Source organism: Cuculus canorus, chromosome 20, assembly GCF_017976375.1.
Source record: "Cuculus canorus isolate bCucCan1 chromosome 20, bCucCan1.pri, whole genome shotgun sequence".
In the NCBI taxonomy this organism is placed as follows: Eukaryota; Metazoa; Chordata; class Aves; order Cuculiformes; family Cuculidae; genus Cuculus; species Cuculus canorus.
The window spans coordinates 3,341,309-3,368,396 of record NC_071420.1 but is presented as its reverse complement, the minus strand read 5'-3'; the positions used below and the strand labels follow the sequence as shown (position 1 = coordinate 3,368,396).

Here is a 27,088-nt window from a genome sequence, read left to right as displayed (position 1 = left end):
TTATCCAGCAATACGATGTTCATTAATATGGTTCCCTGGCTCTTATACCCATCACTGTCATCATGATTACGCTGAGGCAGACACTTACAGTGTCTCTGACGAGTGGTGCTGGTCTCGGGAAGGGAAGGATGAGACCAGGAAGGACCATCCATCTTCCTGGTGAGGACTGGAGGTACCACATGTCCTGGAGAGTTGTCTCCACATCCTGGCTAAGGTGCCACCTGGCTGCCGTGCACTCCTTGGGAGGCACTTTCTCCCAGAAGGAGACTCAGAGCAGATTTCACAGTCCCCAAAAGCCTGCAGATAGCTCAACTAGCGTTTCTCAATATCCTTTGCTGTGATCAGATGAACAGGACTAGCAGGGCCATCTAGTGACTCCTCTGGCTGCTTAATGACCTGGGAGGTGCCCCCTGTTAGATGGGTATAATTTCAGTGTCTGTATTTTGAACTGTGCCGCTGTTACCTGTCCACTTCTCCCTCATTCTCTCATTTTTTCAGCTGGTGGTTATCCCTCGTTCTGCAATTTTCTTTGCCCTGGTTCACTACAGGGCTGGAAAATGCTTGGTCCTCTCCATGATGGAATAGAAATTTGTCCTGTGTTGCCTTGGCTTGGGTGACATAAGGTCAGACAGCTAAATAGCCCATAGGTCTGAGAGGAGAGGGATCCTGCGGGCTGGCTCGCTTCCCCAATGCTGCCGGTAAAGCTGCTCTCTGGGCAGGAGTCTGCTTGTCTCGGCTGTGGCCTCAATTTCTTTGCTGCTAACCCGCAGGTGCCGGTGTAGCCACTTGCTGGGGCACTGCAGGGCATCCTCATCGCCGGCTGCTCCTGCAGCTTCGTGCCGGCTGGCAGCCACAAGGAGCTCAGAGCTGCCTGCCCCAAGGAAGGGCTCAGCACCTCACCCCGCTGCCTCCCCAGCAAGCAGGATCGCTCCCTGGGGTACCTCCTGCAGGTATATCCATGGAGTTGTTGCAGTCCCATAAAGAGCAGGTTTGGGGTGGAAGCCTGAGCAGCCCTGCCCAGTTCAGAGAAGCTAGGGCTGTTTGCTGACCTCATAGCAGATACGGATTTACCCTTCTTGTTGCTCACCTCCAGGACCTTTCATGTTGCTCTTTCATTTGTGTTGCTTTTTGCAGTGTTGGCATGATATTGGGGTTTGTGGATGGGGCCAGGAAAATGCCCTGGCAGCTCCAGCAGCCGATTCTCTTGCAGGTCACTGAGGCTGGTTGAGCCTCATGATCCGGGGATGGGTTGGACAACTCTGAGTCACGCCAGCAGCAGCTGGGAGGAGCAGCAGCCAGGCCAGAGATCCACCAGGCATTGCAAGGCTGTGACAGGTACATTTACTGCACCCAAGTATCAGCACGGAATGGGGGCTTTCGTTAGATTGCTTTTGACAGGATGTCGTTAGCCTGATGTGTATGTGGGAGAGGAGCAGCTATAATGCTCGCTTAATGCAGCCAAATTGCTCTTTAATTCTGCAAAACCAAGATGTTATTTCATGAATCCCCAGAGCTTGCTGTGCAGCTTCTTGACGCTGCCGGTTATCGGTGGCCTTTTTCCTCTGCTTGCATCCAGCTCAAAATTCTCAGAGCGTAGGGTGGGAGCAGTCCTCCCCTTACCTCCCCAAAGCCTGGCTGCTTTCTGCCCTGGCTTGGCTTTGCGCGTGTTAACTCTGGAAGCTAGTGGTGACTCCTGAAGTGCTTCCTCCCATCAAAATGTGAGCAGAAAGTCTATCAATTTCCATGGCAACGGGGCCAGGCCCTAAATGCTGATGTTAACTCTGTTTCTGGACTTCTATGGAGCCTGAAGGGCTTGGGTGTGCAGGAGCAACTGTGCTGAGCCCAAGCGCAGCTCCCCATGTCGATGGTGCTGGGCTGGGCACTGCTTGGTTCACCATAAGGTAAAGTGCTGGTGCAGAATAAACATCAGGCTTTGCTCCTGGCTGCCTGGGAAGTCTTGAGAAATGATGCTGTCATCCTCCTGCAGCTGGGAGACAGTTGGGAGGGGAAGAGGTAAAAGCAGGGTAGAACTACCAAGACGAGTCAGCTGGATAATCTCAGAGGACATCGACTCCAGCTCAGAAAGGCACTGAGAGCAGATAAAATTAGCCTAATAAAGAGTTGATGCTATGCAGAACTCTCCCCTCCCTTGAATGCAAGTGATTTGGTCTGCATTTAGCTTACAGGCACATAATGAAAAGAGCCAGCACGATGCAAAAGGGTGGTTTTGCCTGGTCTTATGATGGCACCCCACTGCTAAGGCTCTGGAGTTAGGGGGAACCTAAGGATCATGAAAGAAATACGAGGAAAAAGTCCAAAAAGTCTCATTCTTAAGAAAATATCCTGCAGGACTGCCCCAGACAGCACTGTGTCCTGAGATGGGATGTCAGCAAGGGTGAATCAGGACCAAGGCAGTTAGGGGAGCGTTTGTTCAGGAAGGTGTTTTGGGGCAGCCAGGGCTTGGGGCCCAGCTTTGCCAGAGCTGTCTTGACCCCTCTCTCCTGCAAGTTTTGCTGTCTCTGGTAGGTGCTGACTGCAAGACAGTGCGATGCAGTGGTGGTGCTGGAGTGGGGAACGCGGCTCACATTTCCATTGAGGGCTGAACTTGATTCATCCCCCGTTTCTAACTCAGCAGAATGAGCTGGGCATTGCCTGCCAATACAGGGAACTCAGGTGCTTCCCCTCTCTGCTGCTGGGAAATCCCTGGAAGCAGCTAGACTAACCCTGGGGATGCAGGTTTGCCTGCGCAGGTTAGGTGGGTGCAAAGGATGGAGGTGCTTGTCCTGGGTTTGGGGAGCAGGGCGTGCATGAGCTGTGCTTGTGCAGCTGCGGAGCTACCTGTTGCTTCACTGGCAGGCTGCCCTGCCTGCAGGCTGCCCGCCCGCTCCCCGGCCCCTGGGCTTCAGCCTCTGTGTTGAGAGACTCCAGCAAGCCAGTAATGGTCAGGGACAGCACACCCTCCCCTTGTGCGCAATGTTTAAACGGATTTTCCTGCAGCTTCCCCTTCTCACTGTGCACAGACCCACCTCGAGTGAATTCGTGTGTATTTAGTACGTGCTCCATATAGCTAATATTTGCAGCAGCTGAATATCTACTCTGGTTGATTTGCAGGTGAATAATGTTTTGGAAATGGTACGCCAGGGTGCACACACACAGCATGTTCCCTCCCCAAACAGGAGAGCAGACGTTTCACAGGACTCCAAAAACCAGTGCCTTAAAATTACCAAACAAAACACCGACTATTTTGAGATTCACATCGAAATGGCAACATATGCTACACATTAAACATCAGTCCCTGCTGCAAGTTTAGCTATTCTGCACCCATTCTGAATGGCTCTGAAGATGCACAGAGAGCAGATGCCTCCCTACCTCCCCCTGCCCTCTTGGAAGCTGTCTTGGCGTTTCATCTGCAGGTAGCAAAGTGCTGGTAGGAAATATGCCATCCCCCTTGCCATAAGTTGGGTGTTTCATAAGGTCTCTAGGAACCTTAAGCAGTGTTTTGAGGGGAGAGGGCTCTTTCTTGCTGGCATTTGCCCTTTGCCTGGCTTTCTGTAAGGGTTTGTTTGTATCTGCTTTGTAATAGAGTGTGGGCTGTATTTTACCACAGCGATTTTGTTCCCAGCTAGTAATTGCTGGTTAAATCTGGTCAAATGATGGTTGTTAGCAGGGCCTGTTTGAGCACAGATAACCTCGGATATTATTCGTGCAGAGGAGCAGTGGGGACCAGGGTGCACTGGGATATCGGCACTGCTGGGGAGCCTTAATCGGAACAGCCTGGGGTAAGCCTCTTAGGATTATTTAGCCAAGTTTCCTAGTTATCGTTATTATTATTGCTTTATTTAGCAAATGCAAAGGGGGTTTAACCAGGTAGGGTCTGCAACGCACTGGATGGGCTCACCCAAGCCTCCCCAGCTACCGAGGGCAGAGATCTTTCAGGGGAAGCAGCCTTGTTGCTGGTAGCTGTGCATCAGCCAGAAGACAGCGCCTTGCATGAGCCAAGGAGCAAGGCACATGTTGCTTTCCAATTAACCCCCTTCCCATGCACACAGCCATGCCAGAGCTAAGCTCGTTTAAAGAAGAAAGAAATATGTTCCAGACCAAACTGCAGGATGGACTGGAGACAGTGTAGGTCCCAAGTCACCCCAAAGGGAAGGAGGGGTGTCTTCCAGCAGCATTAGCAGAGCTGGGCTGGCAGCATAGGTGTCCCCTGTTCATGCCCCCGCTGAGCTGGCGTTCCCTGCACACTCTCATGCCTAAGGCTGTGGGTGTTTGCTGTGGGTTAACCCAGGCTTAGAAATGGATGGGAAAAAGCAAAAAGGAAGCTAGAGCTTTGCAGGCTGACACTGCCTTGTGCCACCTACCTGGGTGACTGTCAAACCTCTCTGCTCCCAACCTGTTGCGAGTCCCCCTGAGTTCAAGTGTACGTGAGATCCAGAGGCAGTTCTTCCGAACAGAGGCTTTAATGTGGCATCAGCTCTTCATGCACTCCTCAGGCTCAGGTCTTCTCCAGCAGCACCGGCAGAGTAGAAGGCTTCTGTGTGATCGTTTGGGTTCAAGATGACAAAGCACTAAATAAAGAACCAGTGGGTCAGTGATTAAATCTCTGGTAGGTGATGGGATGTGCAGTCCTGCTGCTGTACTTTTCATTTGGAAAAGAATTAATTAAACTGGAATCAACTCTTGTTCTTGTTGATTTAAACCTGGAATAACTGACAGCAGCATTTGATGCTTAGTATTTGAAACAAATTCGTTTGCAATGTGTCCTGAGGACAGCCTGTATTTTGGATGCACGTTTAATCTACGTGCTACTGTTTTGTTTGCTGTAGGAATGCTCCTCCTGTTTGCCTGTTCACGGCACTGGCGGGGCGGCTCCCTGGTAGCAGAAGGAAGCTGGGCTGCTGCAGGTCTCTGCTTGGTGGACGGGGTGAGTTAGTGGCACAGGCTTGGTTTGGGATGTGCTTAAGTCTCTCCTTATGCCCCTTGTTCAGGACAACATTTAAAGTCTAAGCTGTCCTGGGACAGGATCCTTTTCTGAACTCGGGGTGGAATTGGAGTGATGAGTCCTGCACCTCACAACCCAGCTGTCATTATGGGATGCTTTTGGCACACTAGCCCATACCCTCATTTGATGTGAGCAGCTGGACCACTCTGTTGCCCATCAGAACATGTTGTCATGACTTGCAAGCGCCACGGAGAGGAAACACGGCAACGTGCTCTTCTCCATCACCCTGTTCCTGTTTTGATGCTGATTCTGTGATGGCCATCTTCACCTTCTCTAAAGAACGAGCTCCCTTTCTCCAGGAGTATTCCCTGCAGAGTGGCTCTGCTCCCTGCCAGGCAGAGCTGTCAGCCCCGCTGTCGAAAGCAGCCAGGTGATATTTAAATTATCTCCCCTCTTGCCAGGCTGGCGAGGAAGCCAGCGTTCCCCCTTTTGGCGAAATGAAGGCTGTGTGCGTGGGTGCTGCAGTAGCTCTCAATCGCCCTGGCAGAGCGAGGGATCAAATCAAGTCACATTCCAGGGCATTAGACAGACGGTGGGAATTAAAAGCTTTACCTGGAAACTGGCTTTGTATCTCCAAGCCCTGCTTTTGTCTCCCAGCCCAACTCTCTATTTTTGTCCCTTTTACCTTCTGTGTTGTCGTGTGTCGTGTATGCCAGTGCTTGGTGCCTGATTGTGGCCCCAGCCACTTTCGGGGAGCTCCTGGTAAATTTGGGGCTGTGCAGTCTGGGAGGAAACATTCAGGCAGTGTGAGACAGTAGGAAAGTGTGGTTTATCAAAAACAAGCTGCTTTGGGACTCATTAAAAGCTAAGGCAAGGCTCCAGCTGCTTTCAGTAGGCTTGGGATCAGTCAGAGACTAGAAAGTCCCATCTGGGCTATTAGCAGTAAGTCTTGTTTTTGTTTCTTTCAGTCTATAAGGTCTGGGGACAAGGTCTCCCTTGGGGGCGAGTCATGCTCTGGCAGCAGGGTGGTTTGCCTGCTTCAGCTCTGGTTTTGCTTTTCCCTCTGGTCTGCGTGTGCACCCTGCCCCTTGCATCGTTCGTTGCTCTCTGCTTCCTTGGGTGAGCTGAGCATCTCCCATCCGTGCCACTGGGCCCTGATCCTGGCTGTGGGCTGGCAGGGGTCAGGTAGCTTTCAGGTTACTGCACAACGTGGGAGGAGGCAAAGCTCAAAGCTTCAACTTAATTTCCTGACCTATAAAACAATCCTGTTCTATTAGGATTTTGCGCTCTTTGAGGAAACATATGCAATAACAATGCTTCTGTAATAGCAATAATGACTTTAGGATCTGAAACGTAACATAATTTAATTTATTTATTTATTTGCCCTTTCTTAGAGGGAATTGCTGCTATTTTCTGGGCATCAGGCCCAATTTTTGCTTCATTCTATCTGAGTCCACACTGCATCCCACCAAAGATGAAGTCTGTGTGGATGAGCACATCCACACAGCTCCAGACCTGGAGGCAGCTCTTTGTGCCTTGCCTGACGATCCCAACCATCATCTTGCCACCCACAAGGTTTTCAGCTTCGACCACACGAATGCAAAGCAAGTGGCATTTCATTCCATCTGATTTAATGTACTAGGAGCCCTTGGATGTGGGAAGGGGGTTAAACTGCCTCAGGCTGGATCTGCTCTTGGACCTTCCTGCAAGAGAGCAGTTTCTCTTTCCTGGCAGAGCAGTGCAGGTCACCTCTGCGCGATAAGTGGGAGCTGCCTCGAAGCAAAAATATGGCAGAAGGGGGAAGGAGCAGCTGTACGGTCTTGTGTTCTCCCAGGTCATTAGAGCATCGGTGTGCATCGTGTCAAGGTACAGAGCAATGACAAGTTTGGATGCTTCGGGAGAGAAATATTTTCTCCCTGGCGAGAAGTAAATGAGGTTAGTTTGCCTAGAGTCAGTATGTTATGAGTCAGGAAAGTTCATTAACATTTACAAAATCTAAATTAAAAATTGATTTTTTTCATTAGACAAAAAGGTTGGGTGTCATTTTCCTGGATTTGAGGGAAAATTCTTCTAAGAACTGAGCTTTATTTTTCATAGACATCTGCATACCGGTCTGCAGGAGTCTGCAGTTCACTGCATTGATACGGGGTCTGTGGGTTGTCGGGTTACCTAATGGTACTGGCTGTGATGGGGTTTGCATGGTGGTGGTGACCGGCACACACAGCATGTCCCTGTGTCCCAGCTCCATGCCAGACCCACCACGCCTGAGCCAGCAGAACGTCTACACTGGGGCAGTTGCCCCTACAAAATATTTCAGATATGTTTTGCTGGGCAGGATGAGTTTGTGTGCCTTGTTTTGCACCATGTTCTCATAGCATTTCTCTTCTGCCACTCCTTTCTCGAAAGTCCACTTCCAGTAGCTTGTGGAACCACAGATTTGTTCGTTTGAATGCAGGAGGAGATTAGGTAAAAACACCAGTTTGAGGCCAACTCCCTGAGCAAACCATAGCTCAGCATTTTCCAGGGGGCCTGTGGCAGGCTGCAGGGAGCTTATCCCCTTCCCAGCAGTGACGGGGCCACATCCCTGCCTGCAAAGGTTGCTAAAGGAGTGCTGCGCATGACCACACCGGCTGTGGGCCCTGACCCAGCCTGTCGTTTGCTCCTCTGTGATGCTTTACCTACTGCATCGCTCTGTGCTGGCAGCCACAGGCTGGCTGGGAGAGGCTGTGCCGGCTGGACTGCAAACAAGTGCCATGTGTTGCTACAGTCCCTGGTGTGTTCGCAGCCCCAGAGGCTGCGGGCAGCTCACGCAGCCCACCCAGCCAGAGCTGAGCTCTGGAGCGGGCATTGCTCAGGGCGGGGGCCAGTTCTGGCTGCAAAGCACCAAACCTGGGCTGCCCCTGCGAGCTGGAGCTGGGAGCGGGCAGTGTGCCACGCGCACCCCTGCTCAGTATGCAGCAAGCATCGCCCCATCACGGCCCCGCAGCGAGCCGGGAGGACACGGGGGCTGCCACAGCCCACCACGGATGCAATGCAACAGGACAGCAGCTCCTGACTCGGATCAGTGACCTTCCCCTCCCCAGAGGGGTCTGGCACAGACCGACCTCGCGTTGGCAGGGAAATGGGATGAATGCGTGTGGGGAGGTGGGCTTTGACTGAACTTCTGCTTTGCTTTGCTGGGGAAGGGGCGGGCGGCTGGCTGGCTGCCCATGCTGGTGGCCGTGTGGCCAGGGCCATGGGCCAGCCACAGCCCTCATTCCTTCGCTGCTGGGTACCGCTTTGTTGCTAGCTGGTGACATCACCCGAGAGCCCACCCCCTGCCTCTTATCCGTCTCTCTGTCTCGCTCACTTATTCACAGGCAGCGCTGGCAGGATCAGGGACTGTGCGAGAGCCAGAGCTGGCGGCAGCAGCATGCGTGCGGCATCTGAGGCTCAGGGCACGAGAACCACGTAAGGTGCCTGCTGGAGCCCCCCCCTCGCCTGCCTCCGCTTCCCCCGGCAGAAACTTCACGGCTCCCTCGCACGTGGTCCGGGCTTCTCTGGGGGAACTTGGCACCGACAGCCGCATGCATGACACTCCGAAAAGGAGAGAAAATGACCATAAGTATCCAGGAGCACATGGCTATTGATGTCTGCCCCGGCCCCATCAAACCCATCAAGCAGATCTCGGACTACTTCCCCCGCTTCCCCCGTGGTCTCCCAGCCACCGTCGGCCGCAGCAGCACCCTGCGCTCCGCTGTCAGCCAGCCCTCCGTCAGCCCCACGAAGGCCCCACGCGAGGACGACGAGGACGTGGACCAGCTTTTCGGGGCGTATGGCACGACACCCACCGAACAGCCAGCCAAGAGCCAAGCACCTGAGGAGGTGGTGGACCCTGAGGGCTACGAGTCCGACGACTGCAGTGAGTTCTTAAGTTTGCACGGGAGTTTGCTGGGTATGGAGGGCAAGGGTGGGTCTTAGGACTGGTCCCCCATCTTGCTGCCTGAGCTGTGCGCCCTTCGCGGCCGTGGGCCACGCTGTCCATCCTTGGGACTATATTGCAGCAGTGCCAAGGCAGGGAGGCTGCCACAGCACCTCTCTGGCGATGCCCCTGGGTGGAGGAAGGCCCTGGGAGTGTCTCTGCTGCAGCCAGGCTGGCCGCTGAACCCAAAGTAGGAAAGTCTCCCAAGAGCCACCAGTTGCTGTCCTTTGCCGTTGCAGTTGATGCACTTCTCTGCCTCATCCCTGCTAGCCTCCTTGCTCCTTAAGGCTGCCAGCCGGGCTCAGACCCTTCGTTTAATCCGTCTCAGTGGTGCAGCCTACTCCTTCCACCCTGCTGATTAGCTGGCGATACGCTCCACCATCGCCCAGCTCCAGATCGGGGAGATATGTTTGGAATCGCATCCACCCAGGAAACCTCTGCCCTCTGCCTCGACAAACTCTGGTGTGTTGTTCCTCACCCTCCAGCTGCAGACAGAGCCCTGCATGAGACCAGGGTTGGGGCTTTTGAACAGAAGGTAGATGCAGGTGTTTGCAGTGAGGTTTAACCCCTCCCCACCCAAAACGTCCTTCCCACCCAGCTCAGTGCAGCTTGCCGGCTGCAAAGCAGCTGCTGTCTGGCTCTGCCAGCCACAGTGGCTGGGATAGCATTGCTTTCCTTGAGGTCGGTTGAAAAACCAAGGTCTCTTCAGCCCAGCCTTTAGGGGCTGGATCCTGCCAGGGGCTGAGCACTGAGTTGGAAGCCAGGAGATGCTGAAGGAAGGGAGTCCGTGCTGCTGAATGGTGCTGCATGCTCGTGCTGGGGAAGGGGGGAGGCTGAGCTACCACGATGCCCAGCTGTTTACGGCCCAGCACCGGGCAGGCGGTGTCTTTCCCTGTACAAAATGTCACAGCCCTGCTTCAGCATCGTTCCCTCAATGCCAGGCGCTGGGCTGGCCTGAGCTGCTGCTATTTATGCCAGACGTCGGAGTGTGACCCCAGGGAGAGATCCCTGAAGGGCTGTGCCAGTTGCAGGGCAGCACGACTGCCCCCGTGCCCGTCTCTGCCTGCTGCCCACCAGCTACAGCTCCGGGAGAGGCTGGGGCTCTGCGTGAAAGCCCCAAACTGACTCTCCCTCTCTCCATATCCTGGTGTCAGGGTCATGCTCTCTTTGGCAGAGGTAGGAGCCGCTGCACTGCCAGGGAGAACATCTCCACTAAGCTGCGTTTGTCCCAGCCGGGCAGTTAACAGTGACTTTAACTGGATTTGGGTTATTTGCTGCTCTAATTATTAGATCGTCTTTGCTTGTGTCGGCAATAGAAATAGGAGCAATTGGGATTCAGGGCCAGAGGTGTGTGTGGGAGCACAAGTGCTTGGGGTGTTGGAGGCAGCGCTTTCACTGGGGTAATTGCCCAGGGTGCTGCCTTCTCTATTTAGCCCCACCAGTGATGCTGGCAGCAGCTTGGCTCGGCTGGGTGCCAGGGGCCGGTGGGTGTTTGTCTCGCCCCGGCTAGTGTTAGGAAGAGTGTTTCTTGCAGCATAACAGGTGTCAGGCAAACTGCTGAGGCTGCTTTGCCAGATGTGGTGGGTTTTCTGCTGTCAACGGCACAGCGAAGCCAGGAGCCAAGAAGGGAGGTGGGACTGCTGGTAGTGCATCTCTGAGGATGGCACAGGATGGTCCCAGCTGCTCCCAGGGCACTGGCTGGCATGAATGTGCAGGATGAGACTGTCACTCCTCCATGTTTAGCAATCAAGGCGCAAAGCCAGATGAGGGCTCTCTGGCCCCATTTCCCAGGCAGGGAGCTAGGAGGGAATTTGTGCAGCCTGACTTGAGCCATCCGCTACACTGGAGAGTGTCTTTCGGCTCCCCCATGTCCCTGGAGGGTGATTCAGAGCTGCTGCGTTCGTCACCTGCACTGAATTTCCCCTGGGAAACCTGTCTCCCCTGTATGACAGGGCAGCGTTGGAGGTTTAGGTGGTGTCAGTTCCCTCCACAACCCAGGGGGTTCGGGGAGCTGACTGGGGTCTCCGGGGACAGGGTGTCAGCGCCTGGGTGCAGCACCCATGAGTCGAGGGCTTGCTGAGCAGGGGCACTTCTTACCTCGTTCCCCAGAGATGTTCCTAGCACAGCACCCGGAGAGGTGCAAGGAGACAGGGTTTGCCATGGCAGGATCCATAGGCAGGAGGAGGAGAAGACAACAGCTCCTTCCTGTTTGTCCCACCTGCCTGCAGGTTTCCCTTCTCCAACACCGAAGTGGTGGTGCTGACTGGGTGAGAGGAGTAGGGCTGCCCCTGCCTGGAGAAATGCAGTGCTTGTCCGGATTTCCTCTGCACTCGTTCCTGCCTGTGGTTACTTCTCCAGCTCAGTGTTTCCAGCAACAGCAGCCTGATGAATGTGGGTGCCGTGCTGCTCTGTCACCACAGCACTGCAGGGTGGCATCAGTCCGGAGCTGCCAGCACCCCTGCCTGACCTCCAGCACCCCTGGCAGAGCTGCAGGGAGCGTGTGTGCAGGATGGGTCCTGCATGCATTTCTTAATCCTTCCCTGGGTGGTGTTCCTGGCCCCAGCAACAGTCCCGGGAGGCTCCTGCAGAGTTAGCAGGAGCTCCCCTCCTGCAGGCAGCCTCTCCCTGGGAGATGGGCAGCCCTGGAGCAGGGCAGCTCTGGGAGAAGCATCAGTGTCTGCTTCCATCCGAGCACGGCAGCCTGACCCAGCAGTTTGGCATCCATGAGGAACAGGAATGCGTGCACATTTGTGTGCGCATGCATGGTTTGGTGCTTTGGAAAACCAAGAGTCCCAGGGCTTGGGAGAGATCTGGAGGCAGGTGAGATCCCTCCAGAGATGAGCAGGGACCTGGCTGAGGTGCAGTAGGGTGGGAGCGGACCGGCTGCCACGAGCAGATGGCAGCAGTCACTGAGAGGCTGATGTGGAGGCTTGGGTTGATGGTTCTGGGGCCTGTGGGGCTGAGGCCAATGGTTCAAGGCACCACAATGCAGCCCTGTGGAGCACAGCACTCAGGAACTGTGGAGGTGATGTGCAGAAGAAGTGTGGTCCCTGTGGGGCAGCCGTAAGCAGCCTGTTGAATGCAGCGAGTGGCAGAGGGCAAGCAGGGCCAGGGAGCTAACAGAGCACATAATTAGCAGAAGCGGCGTCGCCGGTTCTGGGAGCCCTGGGAGTTGCGTGGAGCCAGTCTTTCCCGTCAGACCCCCCCAGCACTACTGTGAGGATTTGCAGGGTCGTGGTTGGCACCCTCTATCATCCCAAGGCTCCTGGGAGGCCCTTGGGAGAGGGACTCATCGCTGCCCCATGCCTCCTCTGTCTCCTGTCTGCAGGGATGCTCTGGGACCAGAGCCTGGGCTGTACGGAGCAGGGCTTTTCCACAGCAGGATTGTCCCCAGCGGAGCTGCTGAGCATGGGGAATGAGGCAAGAGAGGTGGGGAAACGTGTGATCGGTGCAAACCCTGCAGAAGGGTGGTCTGATGCCCTCAAACCAGCATTAGCACCTGCTGTGATCTGAAAGGACCAGCCAGGATTTGGGGCTAGGAAGGGAGCAGGGGTCACTCCTACTGCCTCGGGACACCCAGCTGTCACCTCATCTTTTGTTCCCCTGGCTGGTGCCCGATGACAGCAGCAATGCCCCGTCCCATGGGATCCCCATCCACCAGGAATGCTTCCCACCCAGTTGGGCGACACGCTGCCAGGGAAACTTGGTTTGCAAGGAAAATAAGCAAATGCCAGCTAGGTGGCAATGTGCCACCTGCGAGGAGCTGGGTCTCACCTCCCATTTTTCCTGATTTCGTGCAAATTGAGTGGCTGTGCTTTCCCCTCCACAGCACCAGAGTGGCTTTGTACCTTACAGGTTTTGAAAGATCTCTGAAATCTCTGTGCAAGCAGCGTAGGGGTAGAAATGTGGTCCCTTTGAGGGAGCACAGACGTGGCTGCTCTCGCCTGGGGACGGCACTGCAGGGAGCCCCCATCCTTCTGTAACGTACAAGCAAGTGTCTGGCCCTTGAAGAAACGCTCCGTTCCACTGAGCTGCTGCTTGGCTTTGGAGTGAGGCTGCGGCCGGTGCTGGAATTTCCTCCCTCCTCTCTATGTTTTTGGCTTTGCGTTTTTGGATGGGGAGGCAGCCCAAGAGCAGGGACTTGTAGCAGGAGCTGGCGACTCTGGGAGAGCTGCCCCATGCTGTTCCTGCCAATGCTCCAGGCTGTTTATATATGTACAAACCCAGCCAATTCTATAGCATGCCCAGCTTTCTTCATGGGAGGAACAGGCTTATGAGCTCTCAAGCTGCAGCAGCATAAAAATGATTTCTCCAAACTACAGCTGAGAGGCCTGTCCTGGTGCATGGCTGCTTGTGATGCCTGCTGCAAGTAACGCCACGGAAGTTATTTAGGAAGACTCTTATTTTGAGCAAAGAAGATAATTAGGCAGGCAAAGCCATCATGTAGATATTAATTGCTGGCTGCTTAAAGACATAAAGAAGAATGGAGGTCTTCAGGGGTGCAGGGTTTGCGAGTCACCTGGCCATGCTTTTGGCCAGACAGGAGGAGGCAGGAGAGACGACAAGGGGAAATGCGTGTTGAAATGATGAGGATATTTACTTCTGAAGTGCAGCTCCTTAGCATATGCTGCCACTGCTATTTATAACCTTTGAATCGTCTTTTCAATCCAGATAAGGGCAAAAGAAGTATTTTTTTACTCGGGAAACTAAACAAACTGCTGCTGATTTCGGCAGAGCCTAGAGCATGGCTTTGCCAACCCTACCTCGACTCAAGCTGCCTACACCAAAGAAATGTAGGTAGGTACCAGGTAGTGTCAGACCCCAGGTTTGAGAGTGTTGGGGAGCTTGTAGCCCTCCCAAGGCAGACACGGGGTATTAACTGAGGTGACTTTGGATTATTAGCTTCTCTCTGGTTTCCCACAGGATTCCTAGGTATTGGGAAGGTGCTGGCATGGGGTGAGCTCTTGCTCTCTCCTGCCAACCATGCCGTCAGTCATCCAGGTGGAGGCTGTAGGTTGGGTGCTCTTGGCCCTCCTTGGAGCTAAGGATCCTTCAGCCCTCAGAGATGCTTGTTGTCAGGGAACAGCTGTGGCCAGGGACACCCTGAAGTGCTGGGGACAAATGCAGGGCACTCGGTGAGGCCAGCAGGCAAGGGTGAGCAGGGTCTGTCCACGCATCCCTCCTCCAACAGCAATGGAGGGAGCATATGGGCGGTGGCCTCCAGCATCTCTGCTAATGAAGCAGCCGCACGGCTGCTGGTTAACGAGGGATCTCCTCCTGCCTGGCTTTCTCCCTCCCCCAGCACCCTGTCTGGCCCTTCACCTTCCCCTTGTCCCTGCGTGCAGGAGGGGAGACGATGCCTGGCTGGGGGAGGGAGGTTCCCTGCCCTACGGCAGTTCTGCCACCCTCATCCCTTCATGGACACCCCTCGCTCCAACACGCTCGAGCCCAAGGGGTTCCCAGGTCTTTCATCTTTATATTTAACACTGAAGGCAATCTGGGGGGGTTGTTAATTGCAATACCGTATTTCATTAAAGAGAGAGAGAGGAAGGCTTCGAAGGCCATCTCTAAATTGAAATTGCTGAAAGTCTAATTGCTGCTGACATCAGGGACCATTTAGTGCTGTAAAACATAATTGCATCTCTGAACTGTTCTGAGCAGATAAGTGTTCCTCGGAACACTCCTCCTGGAGAAGACAGAAGAGCTGATGAGCATCCATCAACCAGTCTCATGAAGAAGCAGCTCCGTGCTCTGGAGCTTGCCAGGGGCTGGCACTGTGTCTCCAAATTGAAGAACTATTAATTGCCATAGTTTTTATGTGAAAAACCCATGATGAGGCAGGGAGTGTTGCAAGAAAGAAGAGGTGTGCTCGTTCCTCACTCCTGGTCCTGTTGAGTTCAACCATATCCATTGGGGCTCTCAAGGAAGGAAGGTCTTCTGCCTGTGCGCTGGATCTGGTCCCTGCTGGGGTTTTGTGCAGAACTGGGAACATCCTTCCCTGCCTGCAGCAACAGACCAGAGTCTCGTGATGCTGCCCATTGGCACCATGTGGTCCAGGTGCCTACTGGAGTGTCTGTGTCCCAGCGTGGTGTGCCACCCCTAGGACACGTCACAAAACTTGCCACAGGACACCTTTTTCATGGAGTAGCTCATAGTGATGCTGATTCTCAGAAGTGTCCATTTTCACCTGCCCTCACCACCTTCCCCAGCTGATTCTGAAACCCATAGCGGTGCCCACGGCTGTAGCTTTGTGCCAGATGTCAGTGCTGCCATCAGACCTGGGGGCTTCCAGCCGTCAGAGTCCACAGCGCACGAACTCAGCGTGTTGTGGGATCTGTCCCCGACACACAATGCATCCTCTGCCCGTGGAGCTACGTGAGTCGCAGGCAGCAGCCCAAGCAGGTCTGTGCATGGACTGGGAATGCCATGGATGCTGGGCGAGCTCAGCACTGGCTGCAGGAGGCTGCTGGGATTGGTGGTGGTGTTTTCCAGGGGTAAAACAGGTGTTCTTCAGGGACTCACTCAGGGTTTTTGAGCTGCCCCAGCCCCTGCTGCCCACACTGCCCTACCACGTGCCACTGGGGCACTGCCACACCAGGGGAGGCAGGAGCGCACGCAGCCCCCACCAAAGCGATCTTCAGCAGTCCTGCTTGGAAATGGCAAGAAATAATTTCTGTTCCTCCTGAGGAGTCATTTACCAGCGTTTTACATGGGACTGTAAGTGTACAGAATTACTTCCTGCCTTTCAGGACCTTTAAAATTATCTCCATTGCAGGGGAAAATTAAAGCAATGGAAGAATAGGGGCCTATCTTTTATAGTGCATTAAAAAATACCCAGTCTGAAGGTTACTGAACCTGTGCTTTCTGTAAGGGAGAGCTAATCCAGACAATCCCCAGCAGTCTTTTTACTGCTCCACTCTGATCTCCCTGGCACAAAATCCATGAGCAGATTATCTTGGGAGCAGCAATGCTGATAAGCAGAGGGACTTAAGGCTTTTAGACTTCTTTTTAATTAGTTCTATAGTGGGTTTTTTGTGCACACCTCGATTTCTCCCGGCGTAGAGCCTTGCTGGGCTTTCTAATGGCAGTCGCACCACAAAAGCTTCCCTGACTTTGGAAGGGAAGGAGCCCACTTGCTCATCGCTTCCTTCCTCTACACTGAAGCTCATGGGTCTGTGCTGCAAGCGCCAGCGTCTCTCCTGTATCTCGAGCATCTCTTGGGCTGAGAAACTCTTCACCCCGGGGCATCCAAGGCCACTGAGGGGGTGGATCTGCCGCCCTTCGTGGGCCAGGCGAGGGCACGTAGCCTGCAAGGACAGGGGCTGGGTAAGGGAGCAGAGCACAGATTCATCACTGTGTTTTGCCTTTCATCCTGCAGGTATAAATAGAAGCTACTTCAGCCTCGCCGTCACCCTGGGCGCTGATGGGAAATGTCAGCAATAAACAATTTCTGCCGACTCCACCAACCAGGGCGGTAGCGGCGCTGTGCCAGGACGCCGCGCTGCCCGCGGGCTGCAGGCGCAGTTGCCGTATCCCATGGCTAAGCCTGGAGATGCATCTGCCGGTTATGCTGGCCTCTAATAACTTTGTGGCCCACTGAATTAATCAAAATGCCCAAAGGTCAGTGGGAGAAGAGGCCGAATTCCTGTGCAAGGCAGATTTATTTTCCTTTTTAGAGCCTGTGTTAAATGCCGGATCCCGGACGGCGCCTTCCCATCAATCTCCCCCAATTCATGGAGTGGGAAGAGGGTTGGAACCTGCTAATGAGTTCAGCTCTCCTAATGGTTATTTTATCATTGGAGCAGAATAATTGTAATAATAATGATACATCCTGACTGCTGTCTGGAGAGCGCAAAGCTGCCTTTGTAATGTCTGACAAAGACATTTATTTATATTTTTTTATTTGCAGCCTGTGTGATTAGAGGGCAGTGTTCAGAATAGCCCAGTCGAGTTAAATACATCTAGTAACAGCGCTTCAAGTCTAATTGCTGCCTTTTTCTTTTTTAGGCACTCGCTCCCCTAATTAAGAGCACAATCAAGTTGCATCTCAGCTGTGAGGATGTGTGGGAGGGGGAAAGCAATCAAAGAAGGGTGATTTGTCCGCTTTGTGGAGGGCCCTGTTCAGAGCTGGATGCATCCCTGGGTGGCTGCTGCAACCCAGAGGCTTTGAGGCCAATCCTGCCGGCTGGAGACGGTGGATCTGGATGTGCAGTTTGCAGGAAGGGTGAGAGCGGCAAGATCCGTGCTGGTGTTCTGGTGTTGGGTTGCCCAACTGCTCGGTCAGTGTGCTCCCCACCCCGGGAATGCAGGGCTGGCTCTCCCGCTGGGCTGAGGTGCCATGAAGGCTTGTGCAGAGCCATTGTGAGCTGCAGCGTGGCTCCCACCCCTGGATTCAGCTGGAGATCTTCTGCCATCTCCTCCGACTCCCCAGCAACCCTGCGGCCAGTCCGCCCGGGAGCAGCCGGCCAGGGATGTGGGCAGCTTGAGAACCAGCCTCGTCTCAGCCTTCACGGCTCTGCTGGATCCAGCGCCTGGCAGCGCATCCCCAGGAGGTAACGGAGACTGTGACCGCACCGCAGGCGCTCTGCTCCTGTGGAGATGTGTCCTCAGCATCCGGCGCCCCGCTGGGCCCTGGCTCTGGCAGCAGCGCTCGCCCTCGGCTCCGTAGCGGCACCTTAGCTGCCAAACCCCAAGTTAGTCTGATCCCTTTTGTCATCTCCATACGGCCGTGCTTTTAAGCAATTAGCACAACATGTTCTGCTGGTGTTTCCACGTCCTTCTGCTGAAGACAGACCCTTCCTTGGGAATCGAGGCTCACCGTCAACAAAACCAGTCCCTGCCTAGAGGAAAAGCCCTCCAGGGCTGGAGGAGAGCTGAGGACGGAGCCCAGCGGGGCTGGGGGGAGCCATGCACCCCACTCTGTGCCCTGCTGGCAGCTCCAGATGAATGGGAACCGCTCAAGGTTTGCTCGTAGGCCACCGGTGCTGGGGAGCAGAACTGAGTCCCCGTGTGCAAAACAAACATCTGCTGTGTTCCGTGCTTTGGGTTTTGCCTGTCTAGCTGGAGCGGGGCTCCCCGCTGCCCTCGCCCCTGGAGCAGGTTGCTGCACCAGGGGGACGAGAGGCTTTGTCAGTATTTCCTGGTTGAAGTCTGTTTTCACGCCAAGCTTTTAATTTGTTTTATAAATTGCCAAATCCAGTAGGCTAAGCCGCGGGCCCCCTTCTGTGATAAAAATAAAATAACAGCTTGATCTTGGGAGGGCCGAGCGGCAGGGCTGGCAGGAAGCGGCTGATTAAAGGGCAGGTGGGAATGATGAGGCTCCGAAACCGGAGGCTTCATCTTCCGTTCTTGAACACAAACGCAGATTAGTTGGGTTTTGCTGACTTGGCTTTCACCCGTGTGCTGTGGAGCCTCCTGCTGCGCCCACCCCAGGCGTGAGCTCCCCATCGCCGAGGGGCAGCCAGTGCACAGGGGCGTTGCTGGGACTTAGAATGGTAGAAAGGTTTGAGTTGGAAGGGATCTTAAAGCCCATCCCGTCTCACCCCCTGCCATGGGCAGGGACACCTCCCACTGGATCATTTTGCTCCAAGCCCCATCCAACCTGGCCTTGAACCCCTCCAGGGATGGGGCAGCCCCCACTGCTCTGGACAACCTGGGCCAGGGCTCTCCGCCCTCACAGGAAAACATTTCTTCCTAAGATCTCATCTCAATCTCCCCTCTTTCAGCTTAAAACTGCTTCCCCTCATCCTATCCTTGCACTCGCTGATAAAGAGCCCCTCCCTAACTTTCCTTTTTTTCCTCCTCCTTGCATGGTGTGGAGCAAACTTGGATGGTAATTCCTGTGGAAATGCCCCTTTGGGCCAAAGCCAGGGATGACGCACAAGGTGTTGCAGGTTTGGCTTCACCCTGTGTCACTTCTGTCTTCCCTGAGCCCTGGCAGGTAAACCCCACCAATTTATGACTTACCTGAACTGATAACTAATGTGCCATGAAATTACTCCAGAACAAGCAGGGGGTCCATTATTCTGGTAGGAATCTCTGGATATTTGCTCTGCTTTGAAGGCAAGGTATTTAATCCAGAGCAATGATTTTTATTTGCTAGCAGGCAAACCTGTAGCTCACTTGTGTTTGGGGCTGGAATATCACTGTGAAATCGTGGCAGGAAGGTTTTGATCCCCTGAATATTTGCTGCCTCCCAGGTCACCTTGAGGTAGAGGGTATTTGCCCTGGAAAAAATGCACCTTGTTTCTGCTATTAAGTTTGTCCAACTTACCTCCCAGGCAGCAAAACCTTGCTTTGATATTAAGCAAAATTGTTCTGGTTTTTATTTGGGATATTTTTTCCCCCTGCTTTGAACCTCTGTGTGTGGTGGGAAGGTGCGGTTACCTTGGAAACAGCGGTGGGATGCTGTGGCTGTAGGGTAGCACTCGGGCAGACCCCTTTTGGGAAGGTGGGCACAGAAAATTGTGGGTTTCTCGGTTCAGAGCCGCCCTAGAAGTTAAAGACTGGTGGCAGACGAAGCTCTGCTGAGGGAGATGCTGTGTCTGGGCTTTGGTGTGCAAATCAGGTCCAGGAGCCTTTGAGAAGGTTAAGTATGGGTTTGGGAACATGTCTTGTTAAGGCTTTTCCCCTGCTTTGGATTAACACGACTTGCTCTGATCATCTAAAGGGAAAGAATTTCTCGAATCAAATGTGTTTTTAATGCTGAGGCTCTTCTGGTTTGGTCTGGTCTCCTGCCCTTTCGCTGTGGTCCGAGAGCTGCCCCCATTGCTATCATTCCTGGGTTGTGGATGCCTTAAGGGAACACTGCTCTGATTAAAAGCTGTTGGTGTTTTTCATTTTAACCATAAAACTATTTCCATTCTCATTGGGTTTAATTTACAGATTGCAGCCAAATTGGAGCTGGGAATGGATCCCATTGGTGGCTCATTTGTTTGAAGGTGTCAGTATACAAATATGCATCCTGGGAATGCCAGCAGTGCTGGAGAGGGGGAAATGTGCTGACAGCGGGTCTCAGCTGTGTCCTAGCCATGCCCAGACCTTCCCAGAGAAGATCCTTCAGCTCCTGGGGGACGGGAAGCTGCTGGCTGTGGCAGGGCTGCTGGTAGACAGGGGTGGCCCATGTTAAAGCCTGCGGAGGCACAAACTCCGTGTTGGCTGTAGTGGCTACGTGAGCCACAGCCTCTCATCCCTCTTTCTCCTCTCCCAGGACCGTGCCAGCTCTGCCCGCCCAGCGTGGGGATGGCCACCCACGTCCCAGCACAAAGCCATGTTTCATAACAGGGCTCACAGGAGGATGCTTTGTGTTTTATAATGTCTGCAACCATTTCTCTAGCATCATCATCTCCTCCTTTTGTGTTTAAAAGGAGAAGAGCCACTGTTTGCCAGGCCCCGTGGGTTAATAACATCTTTTCTCTTTTGCAGCCACGCTGGGGACACTAGATTTCAGCTTGCTGTATGATCAAGAAAACAACGCTCTCCACTGCACGATCAATAAAGCCAAGGTATGTCTCAGAGCTGGGTGTGCGAGCAGCGAGGACTGAATATGCCTAGACCTGGCTGCTTTGTCCTGCGCTGTGGGGCCGCCGGAGCCCTGCCAAAGCCACGAGGCCGCCCCGGTGCTGCGGCTGCACCAAGCAAATGCAGCACTGAGGGCAGTGCTTGGGACAGACAGTTGTCCCTCGGCTGCACCGAGGGCTCCGACTGTAGCCATCCCTTTGCCAGCTCCAGTTTCACCCCAACGCCCAGTGTTTCTGCCCTCTTCCTCCCTTCCATCCCTGCCTTTCAAGGTGTTTCCAGTGGGATGGAGATGGCTGCTTATCCCCATGACGAGATGGTTGCAGCTATTGATGCTTTTTTAGAAGAGCACCCAACCCGATGTTGTTATTTACTCTACGCTGTGACCGGCTGTCAGTTTATAAATGGCTCTTTTAAATGCTGATAATCGTTACCACAAAGTGCTCTGCCTCAGCGCCTTTGCCGTCTGCGTGATTGAAGCAATTAGGGGTTTGTTTTTTTTTCACATTTTGGAGGAGAAACGGATAACTGAGGTCCTGATTCTGCCTCTGAGCCTGTGGAAGATGCTTCTGGGTGCTGTTGGGTTCCTCTGTGCTTCATCTGGTATAAGGACTAGAGCAGGGAGGGCTCCAGGTCAATGCGGCTGAGCCCCAGTGGATTGCTGGAAGAAGATCTAAGTCCCTGTAGACCTTGGGAAGGGCCAGAGGGTTTTTAGAAGTCGAGAGAAACTGGAGGAGAAGGAGCTGAGCTGAGCCCCCAGAGAATCAGCGCATGCTATTTGCCTTCATAGAACGTTCCTCTCCCTGAATTGCAGCCCCCAGCTCCGAGTGCTGTGCTGGGCGCTGAGAACACACGTCCCCACCTAATGGTTCTCCCAGTCTCTAACAGGACCTCAGGCATGAAAGCTTGGCTTTGGGGGTGAGCGTGGAGGCATCTGCCCCAGCAGACCTGGAGCTGCTCCGAGCACAGCACCCGCGGTTCCTGGGCAGAGTTCTGGAGCAGGGCTGAGGCAGCCGCTGGGTTTTCTTCCCTCCCTGCCATCCTCCTGCTTGTCGCCCGCGAATTTGACGGCAGCCTCTGGGTCAGGCTTCCCTTGGTGCGCTCGGGAGCGGTGCCAAGGAGGAGATTTCTAATTGGGTTTGCAGTGGGTGGAAGACGGGGAGGAGAGAGACCTGCAAGCAGCAAGCGATAGATCTAACAGCAGCGAGAGCGAAGGCAGGGCCGACGAAGGAAAGCCCTGGTCCCTGCTGTGCCCACCCGCCTGTGCAGGAATAGTGGTTGCTGATCCCAACCCATGGAGCTGGGAGCACCAGGCAGAGCCAGCACCATCCCCGCTTGTGGAATGGGCAAGCCCCCCCCCTCACCGTTCTGACATTCAAGCGTTCGAGTCCTGTTCATTTCCATTCTGCTCTCATTCTCCCATTTTTCTCTTTTATTTACATTGCCATCTGCTCGCTCTCATTTCATCTCTCGCCTGGGGAAAGCTGCCAAAACTTGACTACAAAAAGGTAAGGGCCAGGACCCCGGCTGCCGTCGGTGGGAGCCGGCGTTGGCTGTGCAGACAGTAGCCGTAGTGCGGTAGAGGAGGTGATGCAGTGGCCAGGGAGCACCGGGGCCACAGCGCAGTGCCGGGATGTGCATTGCCCTTGAGGCTGGGCTGGAGTTGACCTGGATGGTGTCTTGGGTACATTGTCTCAAGCCCCCAGGGAAGGTGGCCTCGGGATATGTCCCAACTCCAGCAGCTCTAGGAGGTGCCAGCAGGTGTTAAAACCTGGACTATTTCAGCCACGTGGGAAGCATTTTTCTTTCTCCCTCCAATATTCTTCCCCCCCGCCCCCCATATGACCCTCTCTTCTTTTTGATGTATTTACTTCTCTATTTATTTTCATCTCCGGCAGTTTTATGTCTGCTGGAGTCCCTCACAAGCCCCATTATCAGCTCCTGGGGAGAGGGACGCGGTTGGTGGGCTCTTGGAGGCACCAGTGACAGGTTAAATCTGATCAGTTGTGCTCTGTCAATTTTCTGCTCTGCAGCCATCAGGTGCTGTATTGTGCGGGAGGTCGGGATAACTGCTCCGCACGTGCGGGTTTGCCCTCCTGACAGCTGCCTGGGGACTACGGAGGTGTTTCTTGGTCTACGTTCACGGTGGGATCTGTGATACGCTGGGTGTTTCCATGCCAAGCCTATATCCCAAGTTTAAGTGGAGGTGGAGTAGGGAATGCACAGAGGTTTGCTTTGTTGTGGGAGGTACGGATGTGGAAGGTGGTAACTGTGGGGCTATCGGCAGCCTGTCTGCTTACACCAGGAGCAAGGCACTGTTGGTCCACAGCTGTATCGCAAGGAATATCATAGAATCATAGAATAGTTTGGGTTGGAAGGGACCTTAAAGATCATTCAGTTCCAACTCCTCTACCATGGGCAGGGACACTTCCCACTGGCTCAGGCTGCCCAAGGCCCATCCAACCTGGCCTTGAACACCTCCAGGGATGGGGCATCCACAACTTCCCTGGGCAACCTGGGCCACGGCCTCATCGTGAAGAAATTCCTCCTTATATCTAGTCTAAATCTGCCCCTCTTCATGGAGTCCTACCTCTCCATGGTGAGGGAAGACCATGGCATGCTTGCAGTGCATCCACCTCCAGCCTTAACTCTTAGGACAGCCCTATGCTTTGGCATTGCCTGCAGCGGATGCCGTTGGGGTCCGGTCTCAGCAAGTGGAGCAGCCACTGGACCTCCCCCCACACCACCTGTGCCACCACCAGGTTGTCAGCCTGGCTGTGCTGCACTGTGTGGCTGAAGCAGGGGCTGTCACGGCACCAGGAAAATAAAGACTAAGAAACCCTATTGCTCCCCAGGCTGGCAGGAGGACTCTCCCCCTGCTGCCAGGTGTGTGAGTGCCGTACGCTCTCCCGGGGCTGTGTTAGTCTGCGTTTAAAAGGTGGGTAGATGAGTTGCTTGGGGACATGATTTAGTAGTGGATGAGTACGGTTGGAGTTGATGATGTCGAAGGTCTTTTCCAGCCCAATGATTCTATAAATTGTGGTAGAAAATGATACCATGGACGTTGGGGGTGTGAGGGTCTGCACCGTTGCGTGCTGTGCCGCACCATTGGGTGAGGGTCTCATTCTCTGCTCCGTGCTGCAAAGCCCACCTGGCTGCATGGAGAGAGAGAATAACGTTCTATAGGGGGATCTGTAGGGGGGTGAGGCAGTGCAGACACTGTGAGGCTGTGCTGGCCTGTAGCTCCACTGGTCTCCTGCTTTCAGGAGGAAGATGCCCTGGGTGAGCCTCAGATGGCCGTGCAGGCAGCGGTGCAGCATCTCCCTGCCCTGCGGCGGGGCATGCAGGCAGGCACTGCCCAGCCGAGCGTACCTGGGCTGCTCTCCCGCGCCACTGGCTCCAGCCGCAGCTAGAAAACCCCCAGGAGTTCCACCCTGCTGAGCATTTGGATGCTCCTCCACCTCCAACCAAAACCGAGTGCTGGAGGTCTGCACTCAGCATTACTTATGGATTTACTCATAAATATTTATCGCTGCAGGGAAGTTCCCATCTCAAAGCTCTGTGTCTCCTCTGGGCTGTCACGGTGGAAGCGCAGTTTGTCCCAATTTGGAATGGGATGCCTTGGCCCTGGAAGAGGTATCCGGGGTGGTTTTTGGGCAGAAGGGAGCCTGTGTACCTGGCAGGCAGTCAGTGAACAGGCAGCTCGCTCTGGGGCGAGTGATGGAATGAATCCGTCTCCTGTGATTTCTGTATGCCTCTAGCGTGGCGTTAATCGGCATCTCGATTAGCCCAACTCATAATTAAATCCTATTGATTAGCTAAATGTCACTGGCACAGAGAGCAGCTGGCAGCAGCTGGGATGCAGTCACAGCCATTGGTCTCTGTAGGATTGCAATAGGGATTTTGGTGTTGGGTAGACAATGGGAAAATATGAAACTCGGTCTCGGCTTCATCGCCTGTGCCGTGATGTACAGCACCCTAAATTGGTCCTGGCAGGAGGACCGGTCGGAGCTGGGGCAGCACTGGCTGAAGCCAACAGGAGATTCTGCCCCCATGGATGAGCTCTATGATGCTCTTCTGCCTCTTGGCTTGCTCGGAACACGTTTGGGCTCGAGGTCTCCCCACACAGGGGAAGCAGTGGTGCTGATCCCTCTGTGGGTCGCTGGGAAGGATGAGCTCCCTCAGGAGCAGCTTTGCGGGGCAGAGCCATCAGGGCTGCTCTCCTGTGCAATTCAGCTCTGTATCAAACTTGTATCGAGTGACATGGGAGGGAGGTAGACGTGACATTAGGAGCCATTTTCCAGGCTCATGTCACTCCATCTTCCATAGAACATCTATTAAAAAAGCCTTTAATAGCCTCCTCAGAAGGTAATTTAATTGAACTGAATTGATGGGTGAATTACAGAGCTGCCTGTCTTTCTCCATCTGTTTTCATGGGAATTTGCTTGCTTGCTTCTGATTTCATTTGCTGTGCAGCATCAGGCAGGTGGGGGCCCCTCTGCAGCAAGAGGCTGGGGGAACCTTTGCTTCACTCAGCTCAGAGCAATTCTGTGCCCAGCTGGCCAGATCCTGTCCAGAGCCTGCGGACCAGCCCAGCCCCTTGCTACGTGTCTGCCTGCAGAGCTACAGCCAATCCCACCCTCCTCCTGTTCTCCATATCTGCTGCTTTCCCCTCTCCTGGACCAGGGACATCACCTGAGGAGCACTGCAGTTAAAGCAGAACTGTTTAACCTGCATTCGCTGGCGATATTTTTATCCTCTTGGCTCTGCTTTAAAAGCAAAATCCTCTTTGTTGGGCACCATTTGGTCTCCCCTGCCCTGGGGCAGCGCGCTCGTCTCTGAAGCCGAGCCCTCACCAAGGTCAGGAGCAGCTCAGCCCCTCAACTGAGTTGTTGCAGGTCAAGGAGGGGCGAGACAGGGGCATCGTGAGGGGTTGCTTTGGTGGTGGCGGCTCAGCCAGATGTGTTATTTCTTACATGTGAAGTGTGGAAGTGATTTACCCCAGCATTTCTCTCTTTGATTTGCCTAAACCAGGCTTTGATGATTACATTTTCATTGCACACAGTCTTTCCTCCAGCAGCCCATGTGAATGCTTTCCTGCCAGGTGGATCCCTGGCAGCTGCACTCTCTCATAAATCCTGGGCATCCAACGCTCTGCTCATCATGCAAAGAGCACGATGAGACTTTAGCATCATCCAGCCTGCTTTCCATTCCCAGGTTGGAGCTGGGTGGAATGGGTACCTCTGCAGAGAAACCCTCATCTGATCCAGGTTTGCCTAGAAAAAACTCCTGCAGGATCGTCCCGCAGCCAGGCTGGAAATAATCCAAGTACTTGCGAAGTGTGGCCATTATCATTTCAGTAAAAATTAGGCTCCATATTTCATGCTCCTGTGTCACTTCCCTACCCCATGGAGTTTGTTTCCATGCGGTCTGTGCAGTTATGGCTTTGGGCTGGGTTTGTGCTTCACGCTTGTATAATTTTCATCCTGCTGGTGGTTTAGGAGAAGAGCAGGTTTGTCTCCTTCCTCTGCCCAGTGCAGGATCAGCTCCAGAGCATCACTGTAGATAAAATGATCCATGCCATCCTGTGAGGGTCTTGTAGAGAGTCCATCAGGAATGGCCGGAGTGAGCGTTTCCTTGTGTTTGTAGTCCCATACCCTGAGATTTCCCTGCCAACACCGTGGCAGTGGGCTGGCAACAGCCTCCCACTGTCCTGAAAGCTGTTCTTCCTTCAACTCTGTCTTAATAATGAGGAGTAGGTAGGTGCTATCACACCCTCTGGGAGCACTTAAAAGTAACACCACAACAGCAGAGGTGTATGTTTGCTCATAAGCAATTATTAAATGACAAAACCCTGTAATTTTAAATCTCGAAAATCACTGTGCTGATTTACTTAACCCCCAAATTAATTGTGATCGTGGTGTCGGAGTCAGCTGCTGGAAGAGCAGAGAGGTGCTTTGCGGCCGATGCCAAGTGCGGGTGAGAAGCCTTCCCGCAGCCCCTCCTCAGCGCAAACCACCGTCGATATTTGAATGCTGAGTGTGGTTGGCTTTTGCTGTGCAGCCTGGATCCTGCCCCAAACCATACTCTCCTCCTCCCCTGATCCCAGAGAAGCTGTGCAATAACTCCATGGACTGACATGGAAGCAGGCATTGGTGGATGGGCTCAGTGAAGCCACCCTGCCTGCACAGCGTCTCACTCTTGTCCTAACTCCTGCTTTTTGCCGTTTCCTCTCCAGGGCCTGAAGCCGATGGACCATAATGGTTTAGCCGATCCATACGTCAAATTGCACTTGCTTCCTGGAGCCAGTAAGGTGAGACACATTTTTACTTCTCCTTCTCTCCCTGGGGATACACCTTTCCATTTCAAATTGGACCAGGGAGAAGCTCGTCACCCTGGGACTGCTGGTTGCTGCATAAAGCCCTCGAGTCTCCTGCCTGGCTCTCAGGCGAGAGCAGTGACAGGGGGTAAGAACTGGGGTAAAATCCATCCTTGCAGGGGTAGCAAGTGCCTCCCCGAACAGTGCCGGGGAGCTGCGTGCCTTGGGAGCAGGGGATGCAAATGCTGTGCTCAGCAAGTCCCTGGAAAGCACCGAGTGAAACGATCTGGAGCTGTGAACAAACTGGCTCCCTTTTTTTTTTTTCCCCCTTTTTCTTTTGCATTTAAAA

At 53.9% G+C, this 27,088-nt stretch overlaps 1 protein-coding gene across 4 annotated transcripts in view; it reads left to right on the top strand.

Annotated features, from left to right (window-relative positions):
- The first annotated feature begins 4,995 nt into the window (after positions 1-4,995).
- Positions 4,996-27,088, top strand: part of DOC2B (double C2 domain beta) — a 39,243-nt gene continuing 17,150 nt past the window's right edge. For 2 of the 4 annotated variants that reach the window (XM_054085233.1, XM_054085232.1), the window contains exons 1-5: positions 6,354-6,877; positions 8,302-8,843; positions 20,328-20,407; positions 21,905-21,928; positions 26,659-26,733. In XM_054085233.1, coding sequence (XP_053941208.1) covers positions 8,513-8,843; positions 20,328-20,407; positions 21,905-21,928; positions 26,659-26,733 — 510 coding nt within the window. In that variant the 5' untranslated portion in view covers positions 6,354-6,877; positions 8,302-8,512. Of the gene's footprint in view, positions 6,878-8,301; positions 8,844-20,327; positions 20,408-21,904; positions 21,929-26,658; positions 26,734-27,088 lie in introns of all 4 variants that reach the window. The other 2 variants (XM_054085231.1, XM_054085234.1) reach the window with 2 other exon arrangements.